This window comes from Oenanthe melanoleuca, chromosome 1 (genome assembly GCF_029582105.1).
Source record: "Oenanthe melanoleuca isolate GR-GAL-2019-014 chromosome 1, OMel1.0, whole genome shotgun sequence".
Taxonomy (NCBI): Eukaryota; Metazoa; Chordata; class Aves; order Passeriformes; family Muscicapidae; genus Oenanthe; species Oenanthe melanoleuca.
This window is the reverse complement of record NC_079333.1, coordinates 17,096,274-17,119,350: the sequence shown is the minus strand read 5'-3', so window position 1 is coordinate 17,119,350 and position 23,077 is coordinate 17,096,274. Positions and strand designations below refer to the sequence as shown.

Below are 23,077 nucleotides of genomic sequence, written 5' to 3'. Positions count from 1 at the left end.
AGGACATGTCCAGAGCAAAACCAGGCAGGTTTCTGCAGAGCAAGTTCAAACAACAAGCTGGGGGCAGGAGCACCATTGCTGGATGAGCACAGCAGGTTTTGGACACCTCAATGAGCACCAGCCTGGCTGCATGCAGGAAGCTGGCTCTGGACAGCTCAAGCATTTGTTAGGAAAGCCTTGCAGCCCTCAGGAGGACGTATCTTAGAGTTTGATGACGTGAGTTCTGCGCACAGACTGGAAGCATGGCTGAAATTTTGGCCTTTATACATACAGCTCGTAGGAATCAGCTAATTCACCACAAAAGAGCACTGAACCCTTCAAGTGCAATGAAGCTCATAGCAAATAAGCTCATAGCAACACAAGATAAAAAGCAGCATGAATACAGTATTCACTGTAACCTTAGAGAGCACTTATAAGCAGAACAGCACTTATCCAAACAGAAATACAGAAAAGCTGATTGAAAAAATATCCCTTGTCAAAACAATCCTTTTTTTTGTGGACAAAAAAAGCTTTCAACGAAACAGACATTTTGATGAGATGTTATAATCCTAATCTCTTTGAAGACTATTTTCTATTTGAAAAAAAAAAAATTATAATTCTTTAGAGTCTCCCCATCTCTTTTGACCAGTTTTAACACAATCAGAAGGACGTTTAGCACACGCAAAAACTGAAACTCCCAGGAAAAAAAAGATGAGTGGCAGCAACAAGCACCTGTCCAGAACCAGAGGTGGTGTCTCTGCCCCATCTGGAGTGTGTGTGCATTTCTCCCTTCAGAGCAGCATGCTCTCAGTACTGCAGACTAGTGAGGTTAGCTGTACCCAAGAGAGGAACCTTGGGAGTCTGAAATGAGTCAGCCAGCAGAAAGAAAGCAGAAAGACTCACATTCTTCTTGCCAGTTTCACCCAGGGCTGCCACTGTGGCAAAGTACTGGATGACTCGTTTTGTGTTGACAGTCTTGCCAGCACCGGATTCTCCGCTAGAGGAAGGAAACAAAAACCTTGCTCAAACAGCTGCAGCTCATCCTTTTAAACCCTGTCCAGACAGGTGCCCCCTCAAGGCTGTTCTCAGACTCACTGACCCTGGTATCTGCAGCCTGTTGCTCAGCCATTTCTGTGGAAATACATCAAATTGACTGAGTGAAGAGGTGCAGTCCTATGACAGCAGCAACTCGTCCTTCACACAACTCAGCTCAGAAGACCTGTACAAACTCACTGAGCTTCTCTTAGGGGTGTGAAGTTTAATTACAAACATCCAGACTAGCTCTCTGGGGTATGCATATATGCAGCTAATGAGCTAGAAAAAGTAGAGAAAAGCTGCAGTAATTAGCCAGCATTACCCAAGAGCACATGTAACTTTGTAGAGACACCCAAGTCTCCATCCTTTTATCCTTGCCAGTAAATGTCACACCTCTTCTTTTCTACCTTGGTCATCTCCCCCTTTTTTGATCCATCTACACAACACTCTGAAATATAACTTGCAGCAAGAGTAATCACACTGAACAGAAGGATCCAGAGAAGATAGCCACAGAAAGGCTAATCCTGCAAGGAGCAGTTTTAATTGCCTGCTGAGTTGTTTTCATGCCTACATGGAATGTTCACCAGATGGGATCAGAAATGGGCCAGGCTCCATCAAACCTTTAGCTGCTCCTTTCTCATGGAGGCCAAGTTAACCATCAGGTGGCCAAATTGACAGTTACTCAGTTCCAGGCAATTTAGATGAAATTTTAAGAGTCAACTTGTATTTTATCAGGGCTTTTTTTCTTCAAAGTTTTTCACAGCAACTGTGTCTCAAATCAGTCAAAAAAGAACTTACGTGATCAGCATGGACTGATTCTCCCGATCTGTGGAGGGGAAAAAAAGAAAAAAGAGAGAGAAACTTAGTAGGGTGTACAAATCACATATTATAATTGCAAATGAGTACCAGAATCAGTCATGCAAGGACAGGAGATAATCACATGAAGCGAAGACAGAAAGATAAAAACTGGTATCATTTAGAATGATTTCCAGAAGTGCGAGTTACAGCTCTGCCCTGAATCCTTCTCTTGTGTTTTGCTCAAATTGGTATTAAATACCTGTCAGTTGTACACATTCATCTGTGTCTGGGAAACTATAATAAAGAAAGTAATTTCCTGTTCTGAAAACATTTATCCTCTTACTCCTCAGTGTGTCTTTGCTCATGTCTGACCTTTCTGCTCCTGCAATACTAGACCAGCCCCAGTAATTTTGCTCTTTTTTCACAGGCTGTTCCTTAAAATGCATGTGTATTCCTCTTCAGCTGGCCATGCTGCTGGAACTAAGCAGCCTATTGTCCACGCCTAATTGCCTGATCAGAAACAAGCATTTATTAGAACACTCTGCAACCCTACTATATTATTAATCAAGTTCAGCAAATGCTAAATCATGGCAGCTTCCCAAGTCATCGAGCCTAAATTCCTCTTTTCTTTTTATAATTCCAGTCATCATGGCAGGCTACATATTGAGCAGCCTTATCTGATAAAAGAGCATTTCTCTGCAGCCACACACACATCCTCTCTGCCTGGTGCTTTTTGTCCCCTCACAGCTAAGGCACTTTTCCATTTTGTTAGAACCAAGTGTCAGCAGGATGTGTTCTGGTCAAGTCTCTTTTGGACCTGATGTGAGCACATCACTGCTGCCCTCTGCTGATAAAGTCTTTTTTTCCCAGTAAGGCAAGGGTCAGGGCGAGGAAATTTCCCAGGGAAATCTGGAATTTGCTGCCACAGTGTTGGTGCCACAGCAGTGGCTGTGACACTGCCACAGATCAGGGTCATGCCAGCAGAGGGCTTGAAGCACTCACAGGGCTTGGTGTCTTGGCTGCAATGCAGGATCTGACCAAAAGTATGTATTCTAACATCATCTGTTGAAACCAGGTGGGGCAGTGATCCTTATCTCCATGGGAGATATTCTCTGCTAATGGGCCATCTTTAAAACCAGATGGGACAATGTTCTTTATCTTTTCCACAACTCATCCTTCCTCCAGGAACACATCTTCTGTTAATGGGCCATTGAGTCCCACTGCATGACTCATAAAATTGCATCATCCCACTGGGAGATGCTCCAGCCAGGGGGAGGAGCCAAGCCTTTCCTATCTAGATAAAAACCTGAGATTTGGAACATCAGAGCAGCCTTTTTCCACTGGATTCCAGAGGAAAGTCAGACCTTTCCTACATCGCCACTGGACCTTCAGAGGAAAACTGCACCTTCTACAGGAGCACTGCTTCAGCTGAACCACATCTGCCACTGCAGGAGGATGCAGCCACCATTTAATGGGACTGCTACCAACACCCTGACTGACTGACAGAGTGTCAGGCTGTATTCTGACTCTGTCAGTGTTTGGGATTTGTTCGTTGTAATACTGTACTTCTATTTTAATTTTCCTAGTAAAGAACGGCTATTCCTGTTCCCATATCTTTGCCTGAGAGCCCCTTAATTTCAAAATTATAATAATTTGGAGGGAAGGAGTTTACATCCTCCATTTCAAAGAGAGGCTCCTGCCTTTACTGGCAGACAGCTGTCCTTCAAACCAAGACACTTGGCTTCACTGGCATTGTGATATGGAGAGGAAACTGACTGGAGGTTTGTTTCTGAGTTTGGGAAAGCATTACAGACCTTTGGGACCTGGCCCCATTTCTGCTGCGAGCTGATGGATTCACTCAGGCCAGGCAGCTCAATCTGACAGCCACAGGAGCAGGCAGGGCAGTTTAGGAACAAAACAAGTATTTGGAAGCACACCCACCACGGGCTGCAGTGGTACTCACTCCGCAGCATGTCGTGGTACGCGTTGTCGGCGATGGAGAAGATGTGCGGGGGCGCCTCCGAGCGCCGCTTGCCTTTGTACGCCGCGACAACCTCCGACTTGTACACCGGCAGCCACTTGTAGGGGTTGATGGTCACGCAGAATAAACCCGAGTATGTCTGGAGAGTGACACGAAGAGTGAAAACGTTCACTCAGGTGGTAAGCAAAAAAAGTCTGGGTTAACCAATCAGGATGTGGCGTTGCCAGCTGCTGATTTGGGTTTGAATTCTGACTTCAATTTCAGACTTTCTGAATTTCGGAAGCTACTGGTTTGCTAAGTGACTTCCTAATTGCAATTCATACCAAAACTACCGATACTAAACAGTTTTCAAAAGTGGGAAAGTGTTTTTGAGGTGCCAATCAGAAATGGAAACATCCCCTTCAGTAAAACAAAGGAGCAGCAAATAGGCTTGTGTCTGATTTTGTGCTTTTGTTCCTTTGTGCTGCTCCATGGGTGTTGTTTCCTCTTGAAAACAGACACTGCAGTGGAAAGTTACAGCTTCCCTGTCTGAACTCAATTTTTTAGGTGGAGAAACAACCTCCCATTATTAATTTTATGCAAGAACCTCAAGACAATTTCTGGTGGGCGTTCAAAGAGAAAAAACACTTCACAGTGTTGTACCCCAAAGCTGTGGAACCTTTTTCAGCTTTTGGAGATGCCAGGTTGGTAAAAATCTCTTTATAGTTCCTCTCTGAACGATATATATCAGTACTCTGGGACCTGGTCACTGTGAGGAAGAATGAGCTTTGAGTTGTAACCCCAGGCAATTGGTGTCAGCTGGTAACTTTTCAAGTACTTAGCCGAGCTTGGGGCAATATCTTCAAAGAAACCCAGTTACCATATGGCCACTATCACTAAATGCACATAGATTATTGAGCTCAATTAAGTTCTAAAAGTTTCAGGTGAAATCCAGGTCCCTTCCCCTAAAAATAGCATTAGGGCATGCTCCTGAATGGCCTTGGCATGAATCCTCTGTCCTATTTTCTAGAAAGAAAAAAAAACCTCCACCCCTACCAGTAAACAGATTAAGGCAAGATGCCAGATTAATTTTCTACCTGTACTGATCTGCAAACAAAGCTATGCTTTAGGCCCTACATGTCTATACAGGGGTTATTAGAGAAACACAGAAAATATTTGACAATCAGAATTTAAATGAGTAATGTTGGATTTGCTCTTCTGATGAACACCGAAAAATAGAACAAGGATTGGCTGGAAAATCAATGGATTCCTTGGACTGATCTGAAACAATTGAATGCAGCTAACTGAGAGCAAAAGAAATCTCCATGGCTGGCATTGACATGGATTAATATTAGAAGATGGAAGATAAACTGGGTCTCCCCAATACCTTGACTTAAGAAAAATGTCCCCCAACACCCCTTTCTTAGGTGAGCAAGCAAAACTAAGGAGCCAGGCACCATCTTGCTCATTCAGTTTTGTGTCTGTATTCAGCCAGCTTCAAGCAGCATCTTTCTTGAGGTGAAGAGCAAGACCCTCCTCACTTTTGTGACTTATCAGAGTTGTAAAATGAACATGAAGAGCAGGACATGCTCACACACAGTGGCAGCAGTTGAAAAGCAGGTTGCTGAATCTAGCCCTGCAGTGGTCCTTACATAGATCATCCAGTTGCTGTATCGCTTCCTCAGGTTGTACAGCACGGACGCCTCGTTCAGGTGGGTCAGCATGGACATGTCCTCAATCATGTCAAATTTGGGGGGGTTCATTGTCTGCACGTCATCTTCTTTAATAGTCATGGTCTGCAAAGATAGATACAGCAACACTGGGTTACACTGGGATGCTCTGTTGCTTCATGCACCTTGTGGAAGAAAACACATTTTCCCCCAGCAGAGGGAAGTTCTCCAGGCTAATCCCTGCATGCACAATACCATGTGTTCCCACAGGTGTCAGAAGAATGGGGGAAGGCTGAGATGATAAAAGCACAATGCTATGGCTGCAAAAGAAACCATGAGATTTGGCTAGAGCCTGGGTTTTTAGCTCTAGGCACCAAACCAGAACTGGCTGGTTGCAAACCTGCAGTCACAGCCCGCCCCCGGCTGTGCCGTGACTGATGCTCACCCACCCATCACTGCATTGCTGGTTTTCCCTTGGTGGTTTTTGTGTGTTATACTGAGGCCTCCCATTCACAGCCCATTTCAATGAAACAGGCTGAAACCAGGACAATTCTGTAGCTTGCAGCTCTGGCCTTGTTAGCGACAGATCAGACAAAAACAGCTGTGTACCCTTCCATCCGTTGTCTGCACGGTCACTTTGCCTTCGCTGGTTTCCGTAATTTCAGCTTCAACATAAGCTTTCTTTTCATCAGGAACCCAACATTTCTTCTTCCCTGTGAAATTAAGAAGACTGAGGGTTCACAGCCTTGCATCAAACAGCAGTACCATGCCTAGCTAAGTGAGACTGCTGGATTACTTTTTCTGCAGAAGCAACACAAAACCTCTGGGATTGCAGCAGATTGACAGTGCTGGGAAGCTGCGTGGTGAAGCAGAAGGCATAGGGCTCCCAAATGTTGTCTTCCTTTGAAACTACTGCTCAGCATCCTCCAGATCCTTCTAGCACAAGGTGTCAAAATATTTCACAAATGCTGGCTAAGCCTCAGCCTCCATGGGAAATCCATAATCATTATCACCAGTGTGCAGATGGAGGGACTGAGATCCAAGCCCAAATTAAGGCGTTTGCTAAAAAGTCACACAGAGAATTTCAAAGTGCTCAGAGAATCCAGCCCACATTATTTGACTGTCAGCTATCAGATTTAACCTTATTCCTTCACATTCTTCTGAGATTTGTGTTGAAAAACAGTAATATTAATAACTCACATTGAGTTACATATGTGCCTTTTTAGAGTTTGGAGCAGCTGCACTAGGCTTTAGGTCTTTAGTTACAGCAACTGCTGTGAATAGTGAAAGGCCACAGTTATTGATGTATTCACACTTCCTACTAAACCTCAGGGCTTATAGAGACCCATTTAATGAAAAAAGTATGGGGAAATAAAGCTAACATCACATTATTATACAGGCTGCAAAGCAAGTAAGACATCTAGTGAGGCCACAAAAAACATCAATGTCTGTTGTTTTTCTTAAAACTGACAGAGAGATGATTCCACTTTTAGCAGAGCACTACCAATACACCTTGCTTCTAAATCTAGATAAACACTTACTTGCCATAGATTATTTTTATTTTTTACTATCTGGGAGTTTTAAACAGCTTTGCAGAATAAAGGAAACCAAACTTGGTTGAATCAGCTACCTCCAACAGCAGCAGGACAGCAGTGACAAGGGAGGCTTTGCTTCCTGCTTTGCTCTGCATTTCTTTGACTGAAATAATATGTAATCCTTAGCCCTCTGAAGCAGCCCCTGGCAGCACAAAGGGTTGTGAGCCTGCAACTCACCATCGAAGGCGACAGTCTGAGCCTTCATCAGCTCCTTCTCACTCTTTCGGAGGTAGGGAGCAGCCTCCCCAAACTCTGACATATCGACCATCATCTTGGCAAGGGTTCAAGGGGGCACAGCTCACAGGGGAAAAAGAAAGGCACCCAGTCTACCAAAGAAAGAGGGGGGAAAAAAACCAAAACAGTTGTCTGTTTTGTGAACAATATCAGGCAATATGAAATCTCAGCACAACATGGTAAATCAAAGGCACGATTAATGCTAAACACAAATGCCTAACACAGATTTGAGACTATACTGCACTTTTAGTTAAACCCTTCCTTGGCTTAGTCTGTTGAAAGTCAGACACGTCTTGAAGGGTTCTAGACATCAAATTGTTCATGGTTATCTCCACAGGAGGATTTTGTGGCACAAATGGTGCTTAAGAGCAGGAGAGACCACTGGAATCTGTGATTTTAAAAACCACATAGCAGGGGCCTCTTCTGGCTGCTTTCAAACTCTCCTGCAGCCAAGGTGTGCTGTCCTGCAGGTCTCCCTGGGCTGTGCCACTCAGCTGATTCAAGCACATCCCAGGCAGGTGTTTTCTGGGAAACAAGGAGCGAGGCTTCTCTGCTGCAGGGATGAATGCTCACGCTCCCACTGCAGACAGACAGCACTGGGGCTGGAAACAGCTCTGCCCTTGCTCTTCTTGATTCAGGAATTGGCATGCCAGTACAAGCAGGACTAACATGGTCCTGTGCTGGTGCAGCTTCCAGGTGCTGCTCCCTCTGAATTCACCGTTCTGGGCATCCCCCTGCAGCAGGGCATGGCTATGAGCACATGGCTCTGCAGAGCTGTGGCAGGAGCTTCACCTGTTTTCAGATTGCTTTGAGTTTATCAGTCCAGCTTCATTCCTACATTTGTTTTCTCAAATGACAAGAGCACCGTTTTTAGGAGTCTTTGTTTCATGAAAGAGAGGGCAGGGGACATGGGTCTCACTGAGACTAATTTGATGCGTTTGTACTGCCAAGTAATTAATTTGTTTTGTACTCTCTAAAATGATCAAACAGATATGCTGGGGTTTTTAATTTTGTTTTGAGATTTTTTTTACAGACACAGACATAAATAATTACACACACATAAACTATTCAGCATGTTGTCCAGAGAATGTCTAAAAGAAGTTCCACTGCTACAAGCTGTACACACACAATTTTAGAATTTCAAGTTTGGTTTGTTTTTTTTAAGTCAGGACATCATTTGACTACTATTTAAAGCTGTATAAGTGACCCTGGGGTTAATCTCTTCCCTTATTGTATTTACTCTGCAATATCCAGGGCAGCTGGATAATTTTTCAAGACCCCTAGCAAAACAGACACTGTAGTCTTTCAAATTTTAATTCCGTTTATTTCTAACAAAATCCTGGTAGAGATAAAAACTCCTCATCAACCAAGGCAGCTTTTTTCCCAACATGTTCCTCCTAGGGAATGTAAAGCCCTAAGACAGCAGAGTTGCCAAAGCATTACACCCAGCCCTCTCCCACTGCTGCAGTAAAAGCTTGATACCTTCTGCCTTGTTTCTGTAGAGCAAAAATTTTCTTTCTCAGAACTAGTATTAATTTTTTTCTAGATTTTAAAGTAATTTTTTAAAACCTTAATCTTTTTAAAGTATAAGCACCTACATAAGCACCAGTATTGCTAATTATTTTAACATCATCTGAATTGACCAAAATTCCCTGCTGGAGACACAACTCAATGGCAGAGCCTTTCTCTCCCTCTGTGTGTGTCTCAGCTCTAGTGGAGCAATGAAATCTCATCAGTTCAGACATTTAACAGAATAGTTAGAGGACAAAAGTGTCATTTCGCATTAAATGTGCAAATGCCAGAGGCGCCACTCCAGGGTTAATCTCCAGGACCCAGGGCAGATTTCCACAAGTCCTAGAAAACACTGAAGTGCTCTGAATCCATTTTGTGCAGCCTGGCTCCATTTGCAGACCTCCTAGGGGCAGTTCCTCAGATATCACCTCCTTATCTCTTCCTTTTCCCCCCTCATGTTCGGGGTGGACCACTACAGTGAGTGTGTTTGGTGTAAAGCAGCATCCTTGTGGCTGGGGGAGAATCCCTTTTCCTTCAGCAGCCTGGGGGTTTGGAGCTAGGGCAGAGGCTGGAGCCCAGGCAGCACACACCTTGGGGTGCAGAGGCAAATCCATCAGCAGATACAAGAGGTGGGAAATTCTGTTCTTCATGGATGCAAGATTATTTAAAAAATGCAGAATAGTCGGGAAAGACAAGGCTAAAGCTAAAGGTGTTCCCTGCTGTAGCTAACAACAAAAAGAGCCAGCTGTTGTACATCAGCTGTGGGTGATCCTTGAAAATGCCTGCTCCCTGGAATGCTGATTGAATGCTGATTGCATCTCCAACTCCATCAGAAATGCTAATATTGTTGTTACACAAAGTGAATGGCACGTCCAAGACCAACAGTTCAATTGTGCATCCAGACTTGGAAAAAAGGAACCTTGTCTGTCTTTACTGGAGCTGCTGGAAGTGGCTGTAGCACAGAGGGCAGGCAGGGATAAGGCAACACCTGGCCTGCAAAGGGAGCCCAGTAATGCTCCAAGGGCTGTAACTCAGGCTGCATTAAAGAATGCCTCAGACCAACAAGCTGCTTAAAATTGCAAATTGCATAAGCCATCATCTCTTGCAGATGATGGAGAAGGCAAAAAGATGACTTGCAGGCACTGGCTAACCATTTCAGTCAGATGCATAATTACAAGGGACCTGACACTTCCCTAAGTGGTTATTGCAGCTGGTTAAATGAATGCACTGATCTTAGAGAAGAAACATGTATTTGCTGTTTTACCACATCCTACAGTGACTACCACAGACTAGATGTTTACTGATACACATGAAAACCTTAATCATACCAAACCCACAGCACAGTGTTAGAGCACAGCACCCACACTTAAATTGAGAGAGGTTGGTACTCACCCCAGAGAGCACACAGAAAGTGTCACAGCTCTGCCTGGTCCAGACTTTATATGCCCCTATCTCAAGGTCACTGCTGATAACTGTGTAAAGGCATCAGCAGTTTCCCCCCATGCCTATATTTATCCCTGGATCCCAGCTGAGGAGACAATGCCTGAGGAGGGGACACGTGTGGCTGTGCCCTGAAGGGGGGCAGGAATGTCACTGGGGAGTGGCACTTTGTGTCCTGGCCACCCCTAGCCACACCATTCTTGCTCCATGACTTCATGGAAGAAGCCTTTCCTGCTTCTGTGTTTTCACTGGGGCAAGTATTGCTTCTCCAAGGGCTTCAAAACTTAATTACCATGGACTTGCATGTGTGTGTGTGTGTGTGTGTGTGTGTGTGTAAATTAAGACCATTCTATTGAGACAACTCCTCTGGAGTATGAAAAATCAAAGCTTTTTGCACAAGGAATAAGTGATTATTAAGGGAATTTGGTTATGTGAGCCAAATTCCTTTCAAGCAACAAGGCTAGGATGTGGGTTCTCACACCCCAGCCAAGGGTTTTAAATCCCTTTTTGGCCCTCAGGAGTTTTAAAGCCAAGAATATAGGCTCAGGTTTTAATACACATGGGTTCCCCAGTTTATGAACAAGGCAAGACAGGGAAGAAATCTAAGAATGTATTTGCTCTGCCTGTAAAGTGAATCACAGGTAAGGAACAAAATAAGCATCAATTTTAGTGAGTCCTTTGCTTCAGGAAACTAATTTATGAGTCTCAATTTAGGCAATGTCTGGCCTTTTTATTGTAAACTCATTTTTCCTGTGAAAAAAGCACCATGAGTAACTCAGGTCTCATTTCATTGCAACCCATAAATAACAAAACAACTGACACTGCCAGATTGATTTGTTTTTACCAGCACAGGTAGATATATAGGTTTCCTTTGGTTCTACCATAAGCTGAATATAAAAGCAGAAAGGAAAATAAATACTGTGGATAATGCTTGTTGGCCACAAGGGAAGACAATATATTTATGCTCTACAAAACTCATTTCCAAGGAAGCAAGGAGGGAGCTTATCCACAACTTCATTGAATTCCTAGATACCCACAGGAACAAGTGGCTTGGTCTGTGACCAGGCAAGGAGGAAAATGTCTGCATAGTGAGTCTGCTATTTTTAAAGCTGTTATGCTGATGACTGGACAGGGACAGGTTGTACAGACAAAGCTGGTTTGTAAGAAACAGGAATTTCTGGAAGTGATAGGCTCAAAGACAGGAGACTGATGTGGCAGCTCTGAGGATCTGAGCACTTTAGTAACTTGGTATTTTTAGCATTTGGGGAATGCAACCAAGAGACTGAGAATCACTACTGCTGTGCTAGAGACATGCTCACCTCCTGGCAGACTGGAGAAAAAAATGCCCTGCCAGGGAGCAGAGGTAGGGGTAAGAGCTAGGGATGAAGCTTTCCATCCTGGTCTGGATTAGTGTGTGACAGGAACCTGCACTGGAGCTGAACACAAGCAGCTTGTGTCACGTTCTAGAGTTTGACTGGCTGTCACACTCACACCAGAACTGCTGCCTAGCCTGCTGCTTTAGAGGTGCTTGGTGTCAGATCTAAATCACCACCTTTTTGCTTTATACCTGGCAAAAGAAGTGAAGTGGTAATCTTGGCTGCTGAGGTGAACAGTGAGTGGTTGTGTAAACTCAAGCAGGTGCTCCTGATCACATAATCTGAAATAAGGTAAATCACAAGCATCACCAAGATTTATGGACATTATTAATCTGCTGCAAAGACTCAGAATATGATTATTTCAAGCCATGAGGATATAAAATTCTGATACTCTCTCCCTCTTGCTCCCCTCTCACATAGCCAGAAGCTTTACTTCTTAACACAATATTCCCATTTACCAGCTACATTGCTTAGAAGAAGCCATCTTCTTACAAATACCCTGTTATCACTTACATCTTTTCTGTTCTGCAGATATTCAGCTTTCATCAGTCCTGCATGAACACTACAATCTTGCTCCCACGCCTCCCTTTTCTTTTTTGGGGTTGCAAACAACTGTTTCCATAGCTAATTCTAAAGCAATTTCAGCACTTGTGTTGCTTAGAAAGGGACACAGCTAACCAATTCAAACATAATCAATTTATTTTTTTTGCTAGCCTGATGTGAATGGATACTGCACATTAATCCTGCTTTTCTGGAGTTTATTTGCTTTTTCTTCATATGCAACAGAAATTGCAGCACATTTTCCCTAGATTAAATTTCTAACAGGGACAACCAAAAGCATTTGTCTCTTGCAGGGGCTACTTTTAGAAAGGTTAATGCTGGTCACTGTTTCTAGGGAAACAAGGGTCTTTGATAAGGAGCTCTTGTGTCTAAACTATTTTTAATAACATTACATATTGGAAAGGAATGCAATAACATTTATCAGCTCTAGACAGAAGATAGTGTCAATATTGTCTAATATAGAAAAGCTGTAGAAGCTCAGCTGTGAACCCTCTCTATTTTCTTAGACAAAAAGATCAACCAGCTAGCTGAGCTTTGACAAAAGTTGGCCTTTAGACCACTCTTAATAGAATGTTTACTGTAATAACCTGGCACTCATGAAAAGCAAGATCAATGAGAGAGAAGGACATCAGTTCAATATACACATGCTTGGAGAAAACATATTTGGAGTCAGGATGCTGTGGATTGCTCTACAAAAAAGCAGAAGGACTATCTCTCCATGAGATGCATCTAAAGAGACTGAGAACCTGTTGTTTACCTCAGGGGCTTTTTTTGGTCACTGGTCCCTGCTGCTGTTGCAGTCTCTATTTAAAAAACAAATAGGAAGGAACCAAAATGTCTTAGCTGGATGAGAAAGTTCATCCATCTGGGAATAATTTCAGGAGAAGAAAGGTGCTAACATCATATCCTGGAGCAAAACCAGGCCCATTCTGTACAAATGATGCATTTTGTCTTGTGAAGAATCATGGCTTAATTCTTCAAGCTGTTGATGGCCTTAAGAGAAACTGGAGGGGGAGAAAAAAACTTAGATTTAAAAATAGTTGCACTCTGCTACATCTCTTAAGGATGATAAAATTGGCACTGAGCAGAACATTGAAAGTGTGTTTATGACAGCTAGATTCCCATTATTAGACTGGAGATTTTCAGGTCTCTGCCAGCCTTTGTGCTCCCCCTGCTGCAGTGCCTGTGCTCACTGTGCCATGGACACACATTCCTGCAGCATGAAGAGGTGTCAGGAGCATCTCTTTACTTTCCTTTCAGCAGCACCACTTTAAATGCTTTCCCTCAATTAATTCTTTGCTGACAGCTACTGTGTGATGAGGCAGTAGAAGGGAAATTTAAATCTCTCTATGGAAAGCATCTGCTTTCATACAAACACTCCTGGTGAAATCATTCCTAAGCCACCAAAAATGTTTTAAGTGCCTTTTAAGCCACTGTAATCCGTGATCTACTGCTAGCAACATGCAAACCCCTGACACCTCTTCCCATTTTGAGCAGCATGGGGCCAGCAGAGCCTGCAGAGCATGAACCCCCCAAACCACAGGAGTGTAGCTGATCCTCCCAGCTTGGTCCTCAGCCTCTCATCCCATGCCAGGCACTGAGCTCTGGGATGCAGCTCTGCTCCCAGCCCAGCCTGGGACAATAAACATCTCAGAGCTGTCACTGCTGCCTCTCCCCTGCTGACACTCCATCATTAAGGTATCTGAAGGACGTTTAGATAGGTCAGGTTTTTAATGGGAGAGCTTGGCTTCTGGGAGTGAGACTGACAACCTTTTGAGAGCAGATTAGCAGCGCTGATAAATCAATCCCTGACTGACTCACAGCCATAAGAAAAGTAAGAAGATGAAAAAAGAGCCTAGTTAAATAAATAGTCTCAGTTCTTTGGCTCTGGAGATGTACCAGGGGAGGGAAAGAAAGCTTTTGTCGTGTGCCTCATCACTCTTCTTTCTCCAAATTTGACCACATCCCCCACTCCACTAATGCCCTCTGTGGGAAGTTTTCCATCTCCAATGATCTTGAGCATCCTGCCCTGCCCATCAGGTCAGAGATTAATGGCATGCTTTCAGAATTGCTGTGCATCCTTTTCCCAACTATCACGTAGCCTAATCACCATTAGTGAATTTTGGGTTCCCCCCTCACCTTAAACTACTCTGCATTATCCATAACCACTGGGGGAAGGCAGAGGGTTAAAACCACTAATAATGCATTTAGGCAGTTCAGGTTGATCTTGTGAGTATTCATTAATGAAACATTTGTTTGCCTGGCACGTCATTGGAATTACCGTAGTCCTGCCACCAATTCCATTAAACCATCCTGAAGCTGATAGCAGAAGTATTTTAGTCTTGATCAATGCAAGGAGAAATAGAAATCTCTCTAGGGTTTGTATTATGCAATCTGACTTCAAAGACAGGGCACTTCATTAGCCTACTTCAGCCTCTGATATAATGCACTCTGTCTGCTCAAGCAGCCTGAAAACCACATTTCCATTTCAATAGGCAGCACTGTCCTAAAATACTCCTAGGTCTTCAGACACAACATATTCTAGCTCCTGGTGCCAAGCTCCTGCAAGACAACTTTTTGCCTTTTTTATATTTCAGCCTCAAGGATTCAGAGCCTGCCCTTCAGGTATGGGTAGGGGTGGGTACAGCCCTTGCTGAATGCCTGGCTTTGCTGCTGTGGAAGATTATTTTTCAGAGGAGCTGAGGGGGAAGGAAGTAAAATATTCATGCCCTTTTAGACACAGGAGGTTTTGTGAGTTTTCAATTTTTCGCTGCTCTAACTCTATGAGTCATAACTCAACTTTCAGTCAAGGATTGTTTCTATCTTTTGTTTACCTTATGGCAACTGCAAACTACACTAAAACATGCAGAGACAGTTTAATTGGTGAAACAATTGTCGTGGGGATACTTTATTAACTTTGCAAGTGCTGACAGAATAAACCCAATGTGATTGGCATGATGCTAAATAGCAGAAAAAACTGCAGGAAGGAGACTGTGTTTTTCAGCATTTACACTCTGTAAGCAACAACAAAACATCATTTCTTTCCAAATACAGATACACTGGGCTGGTCACCTCTGCTGAAAATTCAGCCAGCATAGCTTCTTGAAATATTAAGGCCAGTTTTTAAAGAAAATCTATTTCCATGAGTATTATGTTCTGCCTGAAAAAGCACAAGTGTGTGCTTCTCACATGGCCTAATGATTTGATGCTTTATGTCAGTTGAATTTAAACACCTCCAAAAATGGACATGACATCCTTCTCTCCAACAGCAATATTCTGGAGTCACTGGCTGGTGTGTGCATGTAAGTGTATATATAGGAGAGACACACATATATATATATATATATATATATTTATACATACATCTGTGTGTATATCTAGACATATCTATACATATATATAGACTTATAAACGTGAAAACAAGTTTATTTTCTAACCTCTCCCCTCCCAGCTGTGATGCTCCACATTTGGAGCTCAGCACTAGAGTAAAACCACCTTTTCCTTGGGAGACCTGCAGGACTGACCCTGCCAGTGCTGCTGTAGCACAGCAGAGCCATGGCACACTCACCCTGCTGTGCTCCCCTGATGCTGGAGCTGGAATCCTGGCCTGGGAGAGATGGGAAAGGGGGGAGTGAGGCTACAGGAACAACTCTCTTCTGAGTCACACTGGATCCCCTGCAGCAGTCAATCCTGTTGGAACAGAATTGACTCGAGTTGATTTTAAATATATATTTTTAATTTTTTTTTTCTTTTGTAACTGAAATACTCACTTTGTCTTTACAGGAAAAAATTAATTAAGGAGATGGACCAAAAAAATATCAGATCATATACTTGAGGCTTCTTGCACAAACCCAATGTATATGTACATTGTATTTATGTACAGCTATGTATATTGTTTTAGGCACTTTAGGTCTCACCCAGTGGTCTAGAAAAGAAAAGGGAAATAAAATATTAACATATCCAGCATGATGAAGCAAAGCTAGATTGCTGTAAAAATGCTGAACAGGGATGGAACACATGCCCCTCTGAAGCTTCACTTTAACTACCAGCAGCAGGAAAACACTAAAGAACCTGTTTGACCAGACCACCAGCCCAGCTGAGCGACTCATTTTCGCCAAAATTCACTCAGCAGAAAACCTTGGATTTGGATCTGTGCAGCCTGTCCCACTGGAACTTCTCACCAGCAGGTCCATCTATTAAATCTCCTCACAAACAGAGTATTTGGGAACAGTCTTGGTTGAAGGTCTGTTTATCACCTTTTATCTGTTTATGGGTTGTTCATCTCACATTTTCAGATGCCATTCTGTAGGTCTGGTGGTTGTGCCTTACTTCTGCTAGGAGAGAGAATGAGATCCTAACAAAAACTCCTGCAAGGCAACAAAAAATCATTTTTGTTGATATAGCTATAGAAAAATGCATATCATGCTTTGAAAAGGAACCTGATGTTTTCCTGAGGATCCAAATTTACAGCAGGAGGCTAACTGCAAAATTTAACACAGAACTTTGAGAAAAATATGGACTATTTTGGGGTATGAAAATATGTTTTATAAAAAAACAAAGGGGAAGGGGAAGGGGAAAGGGAAAGGGAAAGGGAAAGGGAAAGGGAAAGGGAAAGGGAAAGGGAAAGGGAAAGGGAAAGGGAAAGGGAAAGGGAAAGGGAAAGGGAAAGGGAAAGGAAAGGAAAGGGAAAGGGAAAGGGAAAGGGAAAGGGAAAGGGAAAGGGAAAGGGAAAGGGAAAGGGAAAGGGAAAGGGAAAGGGAAAGGGAAAGGAAAGGAAAGGAAAAGGAAAGGAAAAGGAACCTATATTTTTTGGCTGGATTATTCTGCCTCTTGCCTGTCAAGCAATATGGTCCTGGTAGAATCTCTGGTTCTTCTTGTACTGCAGTTGATGAAGAGGGATTTTCCAGAGCAGAAAAATCTCCCCTGTTGTCATCACCCAAATGTGCACCAGAACCACAGGGAAGGAACTTCAGATCTAAAGTCCAGGTGGTTTCCACTGGATTGCCAGCATGGCCTGGATGCCTATCTTTATCCATTACTGACACACCTCCATAATTCAAGATATGCAAGTTATCCATGATCAGAAGGACAATCAAATTAAATACACAGTGTGATGGAGGAATTGCTGATACCCAGGAAAGGGAAACTGAGGCAAAGGTAGGGGCTACATCCATATAAATAATGAGGCACTTAGTTACTAGCTGATTACCTTCAAAGAAGGACTAGGCAGTGTGTTCATGGTCATGCTGTTGGACCAGAGTTGTCCAGGCAATAGGGCTGCAGGAATTAGACAGTGCTCTCAGAGCAAGTCCCACCCTTCTCCATGGGGAAACAGGCTTCTCATGACAGGGGCCAGCTTTGTCACACTTGCTTGTTTCTAAAAGTAGGAATTTTACCTGTGTGAAAACGAATGGCAAGTTGTTTCTTACCCCAGCAGTTTATTCTAAAGAATGAGAGGAGCAGAATTTGGATGTTGCACATATAAGGAGCAATGCACTAATTGGCACTGCTGTTCACAGCAGAATAGGCAGATACATTCAAAGGCAATAGCAATGCCCATTATACTTCCAGTTACATTGAAGGGAGATTTGGCTCACTCTTCACTGGACACACGGATTTGAGTTTTAGCTATTTGCAACAATTGGAAAACTGTCCTGAATATGCCTGAACTGCTTACAGTTTTCTAGTGCCACACTGGATGTCTGCACCTTGTCAGGAAAAAGCATGCCCATTAAAGTATGACACCGACTAGCAGAATTTATTTCAATGAGAGAACTAATCAGAAAGCAGATGTATAGATCCATTCCCCAGAAATAATAAACCAAATGAGATTTCAGACCAAGTCCAACAGTAGGCACCATTCTGTCCCAAATTCATGCAATTTAGACAGGTCTTAATGATTTTTTTCATAGCATATGCATGAAGTTCAAACCCAAGTACTTCCTTAACCAGAAGGGACAGAGTCTTTCAGACTACAGATTCAAGATGTGTTTTAATGAGAGTTTAAGAAAAGTGTGAAGTTTATGGGAGGAGGTTCCAAAAGGACAAATGAAACAGAACCTTTCCCACTCTCCCTATTCCCAATACCTCAGTTGCCAGCAGTAACAGTGTGTGACATGTCACATGGGGCTCTGCTGAGATGAGCTCCACACCCCTGAGCCTGAATCCCTGATAAAGCCATGACATGGAAAAAAGGGCAGCCTGAGTGCCTTCACAACAGCCCAGCTCTGGGATCAGCAGCCTGCCATAGCCCTGTTATCTCCTCTAAGTGTCTCCTACCACTGCTATCAGAGCCAGGAGTGAAGGGGTATCAGCAGCAGAAAGGTATTTTTGCACTGTGCCCTCCCTGGATGGGGTTCCTGTGTGGGGACAAGGGGCTCCAGCCACGATGGCTGCTGGAAGGGGGCACTCAAAGAGAATCCAAACCAGTCATTCAGCCACACCTGAGCAAATTCAGAGCATTTGGCTTTCCTCAGAGTCCCCTCCTTTCCTCCCTGCCCTCACCTAAGGACAAGATGCTCTAGGAGGTGACCTGTGATCTCCCTTCACACCTTTCTTTTCTTGGGCTTGTGGAAAGCTCATGGCAGAAGGAGAACACCAACAGAGCTCCTTGCCTGTGGTTCCACATTTACAGAGGCAGAAAAGAACAGCTAGCAGAGATTTGTTTCAATCTTATTCCTTCTTTATTCATTAGTGTCTTCAAAGATATCCCCTTCCTCCCCAAAATGAACCCCTCACTGAAAGAACAGTGTGCACACTTCACCTCCTGCAACCTGACTAAAGATATTAAGCACTGACATAACTCACAAGTTTCAGCACTTGCCATATTTATCAGAGTTTCTTTGGAGATCTCAAATATCAAAAAAAAGGAATCCAGTACTTGCTAAGAGAATATCTTCCTAGGCATAAAGGATTAGAGTCCCAAAATAAAAGAAAAGCTTAAAATTCTGTGTGAACTGATGATAAGAACAGATCATTAATATTAAAAATGCAAATACAGAGAGTATATATACCACACTCCCACACCAATGGTATTTCTGATCAGCCAGTCAAGTAAATCCAGCCCAGCATTTATGTACTCAGCTTGAAGTAAAATATTAAGGACAGAATAACAGGAATATGACAATGATGTTGCCTCCAATAGCCTCCAATCAAGCATCACTAATCCAGGAAATTAAAAGATGAGATAAAACAAAGCCCAACTGAATTGAAATAAGAAACATGCAGCTACAGCCTTCAAAAATTCTTCATGTTGTGTCACAGTGAGGACAGATTGTGACTCAGGCATCTGCTCGTATTCATACAAGCCTACAAGCCTTTTTAGAGCTGATTCCACCTTTCTGGATTCATTGAATGAGTAATCACTAGCATTCATTCATTTTATCAGGGTTTTTTTTTTCCTCCCCTTCAGGAAGTTCCTATTTCAAAATGTCTGTGTGGAGACTGAATGAGAGGCACCAGCTGGGGCTCCTGTACAAGATTTCTGTCCTCCTGAAGCAGCAGAGTGCTATTTTAAGGGCAGAGCCACTGGAGAAGTATAAGACAACCAGCAGTCACCAACCCCTGAAGAGGCTGGCACCTGGTTTGCCTCACACAAAACAGCCCATTCCACAAGGTTTGGCTTTTCATATGGGTTAGGGCATTTTTTTCTCCAAAGGGAGAACACTTACACAGAAATGCTGGAGGGATCCTAGCAGCACCAAATGTTCTCTGTGGTTCTCCCTCATTCCCAGCAGCAGGCAAGGTCTCAGTGGTATGAGGGGACATTTCAAGCAGAAACATGCAAGCCATTCAACCATTAAGCCATTTAACCTTTAAAGACTAAAGCTAAGTGACACAGCTAATCCACCAGTGAAAGTCTGTGTCTTCTCTGTCTCCCCATAAGAGTGACATTCCAGTCACTGCAGAAGACTGATGGTAAGTTGCATTCTTTCCAATTTCATGGTGGAACTAGTTAAAATTTTTTAGGCTATACTCTGGATGTAACATTAAATACAGCCACTGCTAATAACTTAGCTTAATTATTAGCTGATTTATTCATATACATGCAGGCAGAAGATTTCAATTATTTTTAATTATGTGGAAAGTTCCAAGTGTCTTTTTTATTCCATTAAGATCATCCAGAACTCTGTAAAACCTGCAAGCGCTTAATTCTTTAAATGACAGTTTTTAATTAATTTGAACTCAGGCTAATTAAAATATTTGTAGACTGCAACAACCTATTTAATTTTTAAAAGGCAAGCTTTTACATCTGCAGCAAATATGTTCTATTTTCCACTGGGATTAAAGATCCAGCCCCTATTTGAAGTGCAAAACCCTCTTCACCCTTAACAGTGGAATTACAAGTGACAGCAGGTAATAGAAGTGCTCCATGGGCTTGGGCTGGATGCTACAAACCACCTGCTGAGCACACCCAAGTCCATTGCTCCCACTTGCATGAAAATCTGGGCACTGGAGACAGCAACAAGAGCTTCAGCAAGCCTTTGGTGGTAACAGCCTTGGCTTAAACCTTCACCAATCAAACTTACCTGTTTCTGCAGCACTGGATAAAGGGGGAAACCAATGGCCCCTGTGGCAGCCACCAACAGCCACCCTGCAACAAAATTAGCTAGGTACTCCACAGGACCTCTAGCTTCAGTGGGTAGCTTCAAAAGGGAAAGGCAAAGGACTTTAAATTTGTAAGCAACACAAATAAGGCTGTGGTTGTGCCACAGATGTCTCACCACCCACAGCTGCTTCTTCACTGATGATTTCTAATGCCATTTGACAAAGGGGAAGTGTCTCTGCTGACAGCCCAACAGGTCAGTGGCTGGCTGCAGGCTGGACTATGAAGCTAACACAGTTAGGAGTTGTTTTTCTGTACCCCAGAGCCCAGGCTTGCTGGCACCTCCATAATTTCCAAGCCAGCATCATGACGTGCCATTTCCACCCCAGTGGAACAACCTCCCCAGGGGCAGAGGAGGGACCCCATTGCTGGAAAGTTGTAGGGTGTGGTTGGACCAGGAGCTATCCAATCCCACCTAGGCTCCCTTTCTCATGGCAAGATGGACCAGATGATCTTTCCAGGTCCTTTCCTCCCTGGGCTTCCATGATCTCTGTTTACTATGAACACTAGGGGCACAGAAAAGAAGAAACTTCTCTGCAGAGCAAAACAAAGGCTTAAGGAGGACAAAGGAGCTGATCCCATAGATTTTGCTTCTTTCAGTCTGCAGTGCTTTACAGGCATGAAAGTCACCAAGTCCTTGAGTGGCATGAGCCAAGTTGGATTTTCTTCACAACACCTTCACAGCTGCTGGCAGTGAGCTTCCTTCACACACAAATATAGCTGATGTATACAGTGATTGTTGGCTTGATTCCTCCATTTAGGGTGAGCAATGCACATAGCCATAGAAACCAGCTCCTGCCACCCAGTCCTCCTCTTCTGAAGGCAATCCATTTATGCATGGCTCTCTGAAGAGGAGTTCACATTTCTCCTGTCTGCAAGAGCAGGAGAGGGAGTTCTGGCTCTGCTGCTCTGCCACACTCTGCAGACATGACAAGGAGTGACCTTGGCTATTGTTCTCCAAGTGGTTTTCCAACATGTCACATGCATCTGTTACCCACTTATCAACCCACTTGAGTCTGTGTAAACCAGCCAATATTCTCTTTCCTAGGCAGGGTTGTTAAAAATGCTACATCAGTGTGCAGTAATATCTCCAAACAAATTTCTCAGTCAAGGTATTAATAGCTTTAAGGTGTTGGAAAAACATTTTCAACGAGTTAATGGAGTTTCATAGCAAAATAGGCTTGTAGCTAACATTCACATTAGCATTTCTTCTGCCTAAAGAATTTTGAATCTGAGGACATTTAGCTTTTAATGCTTTAAAGATATGAGCATGCCTGAGCCTTTAACACAAGATAACAAAATCCAATTTCACTTGTCTTGATCAGCCTTTGTAAGTGTTGCTACTCAAGTGCTGAACTCAAGCCCCAGATCTGATCTGAGCTTTATCCCTTCCTAAATGGGTAAAAATAAACACATCCTTTCTTGCCCTTTATGGACACAAAAACATTGCAAAGAAGGAAGAACACGTGCTCTGAAGGACTGAGCCTATCAGCAAAGATTACCTCAAAAGGGCATGCAGCAAACAGTACTTTAGTTCCTGAGCTCTTTATGGTAAATAGTGGTGTTTATATATAAAATAAAATATTATTATGGCAGCTTAGCCTATAGACCTGTAAAAAAAAAATAAAAATCTCACCTCCTTCCCCAGAAAGCCCTAAAGAGGTTACAGAGACCTTTGCACAGAGGAATATGTAGAGACCAAGAAAAAGCCTAAAGCTTTTGTGATATTTTTAATTGCTACACAGTACTTTACTGAATGACTGAAAGGGAGGCTGGTCATATGCATGAACTGTGGAAAGCAACTATTTTAGACAGATTAAAACAGGTTTGACCTAAATGCCCAAGTCCAAAACTTACCAGAGCCCAGCTGGCATCAGTGGAATCCCTGAGCTGTGAGGCACGAGTGCAACTATCAAAAAAAAATTACCAGTTTCTATCAGTGCTGTGAATGGGCATTGTTTAATATTTCAGTCCAGCAGAGTTCTCATCCAAGCACATGTCCTTGTTAGATTTTCCTGGGTCTGATGATGTTTTATGAGTCTGGGAGAAACCCAGGAAAATGTTATCACTGAACAACAGACGGAGACTAATTCCAGACTTCAGCTACCTGATATAAAATTGTTATCACACTTCAACAAATGGAAAATAGTTGCCAAAGATTAGGACCATTCATTCTATCTCTCCTCTAATTACTTTCAACTTTAAGTTCTGAGAAATGGAAGAACTCTGGGGGGGTGTTGGTGTAGGGAACACTCTGGTTTGTGTAAGACAAGCCCCATGCTTCTTAGGCTGTGGGGCAACCTCCACTCTTA

At 43.1% G+C, this 23,077-nt stretch overlaps 1 protein-coding gene across 1 annotated transcript in view; it reads right to left on the bottom strand.

The window, feature by feature from the left end:
* The window catches only part of MYH15 (myosin heavy chain 15), a 47,740-nt gene extending 37,374 nt beyond the window's left edge, over nt 1-10,366 (bottom strand). Inside the window, exons 1-7 of the mRNA XM_056495105.1 lie at nt 10,176-10,366; nt 7,215-7,363; nt 6,052-6,155; nt 5,425-5,568; nt 3,776-3,932; nt 1,813-1,840; nt 883-976 (exon numbers count right to left, since the gene is read on the bottom strand). Coding sequence (XP_056351080.1) covers nt 883-976; nt 1,813-1,840; nt 3,776-3,932; nt 5,425-5,568; nt 6,052-6,155; nt 7,215-7,308 — 621 coding nt within the window. The 5' untranslated portion in view covers nt 7,309-7,363; nt 10,176-10,366. The remainder of the gene's footprint in view (nt 1-882; nt 977-1,812; nt 1,841-3,775; nt 3,933-5,424; nt 5,569-6,051; nt 6,156-7,214; nt 7,364-10,175) is intronic.
* Nucleotides 10,367-23,077: the final 12,711 nt, after the last annotated feature.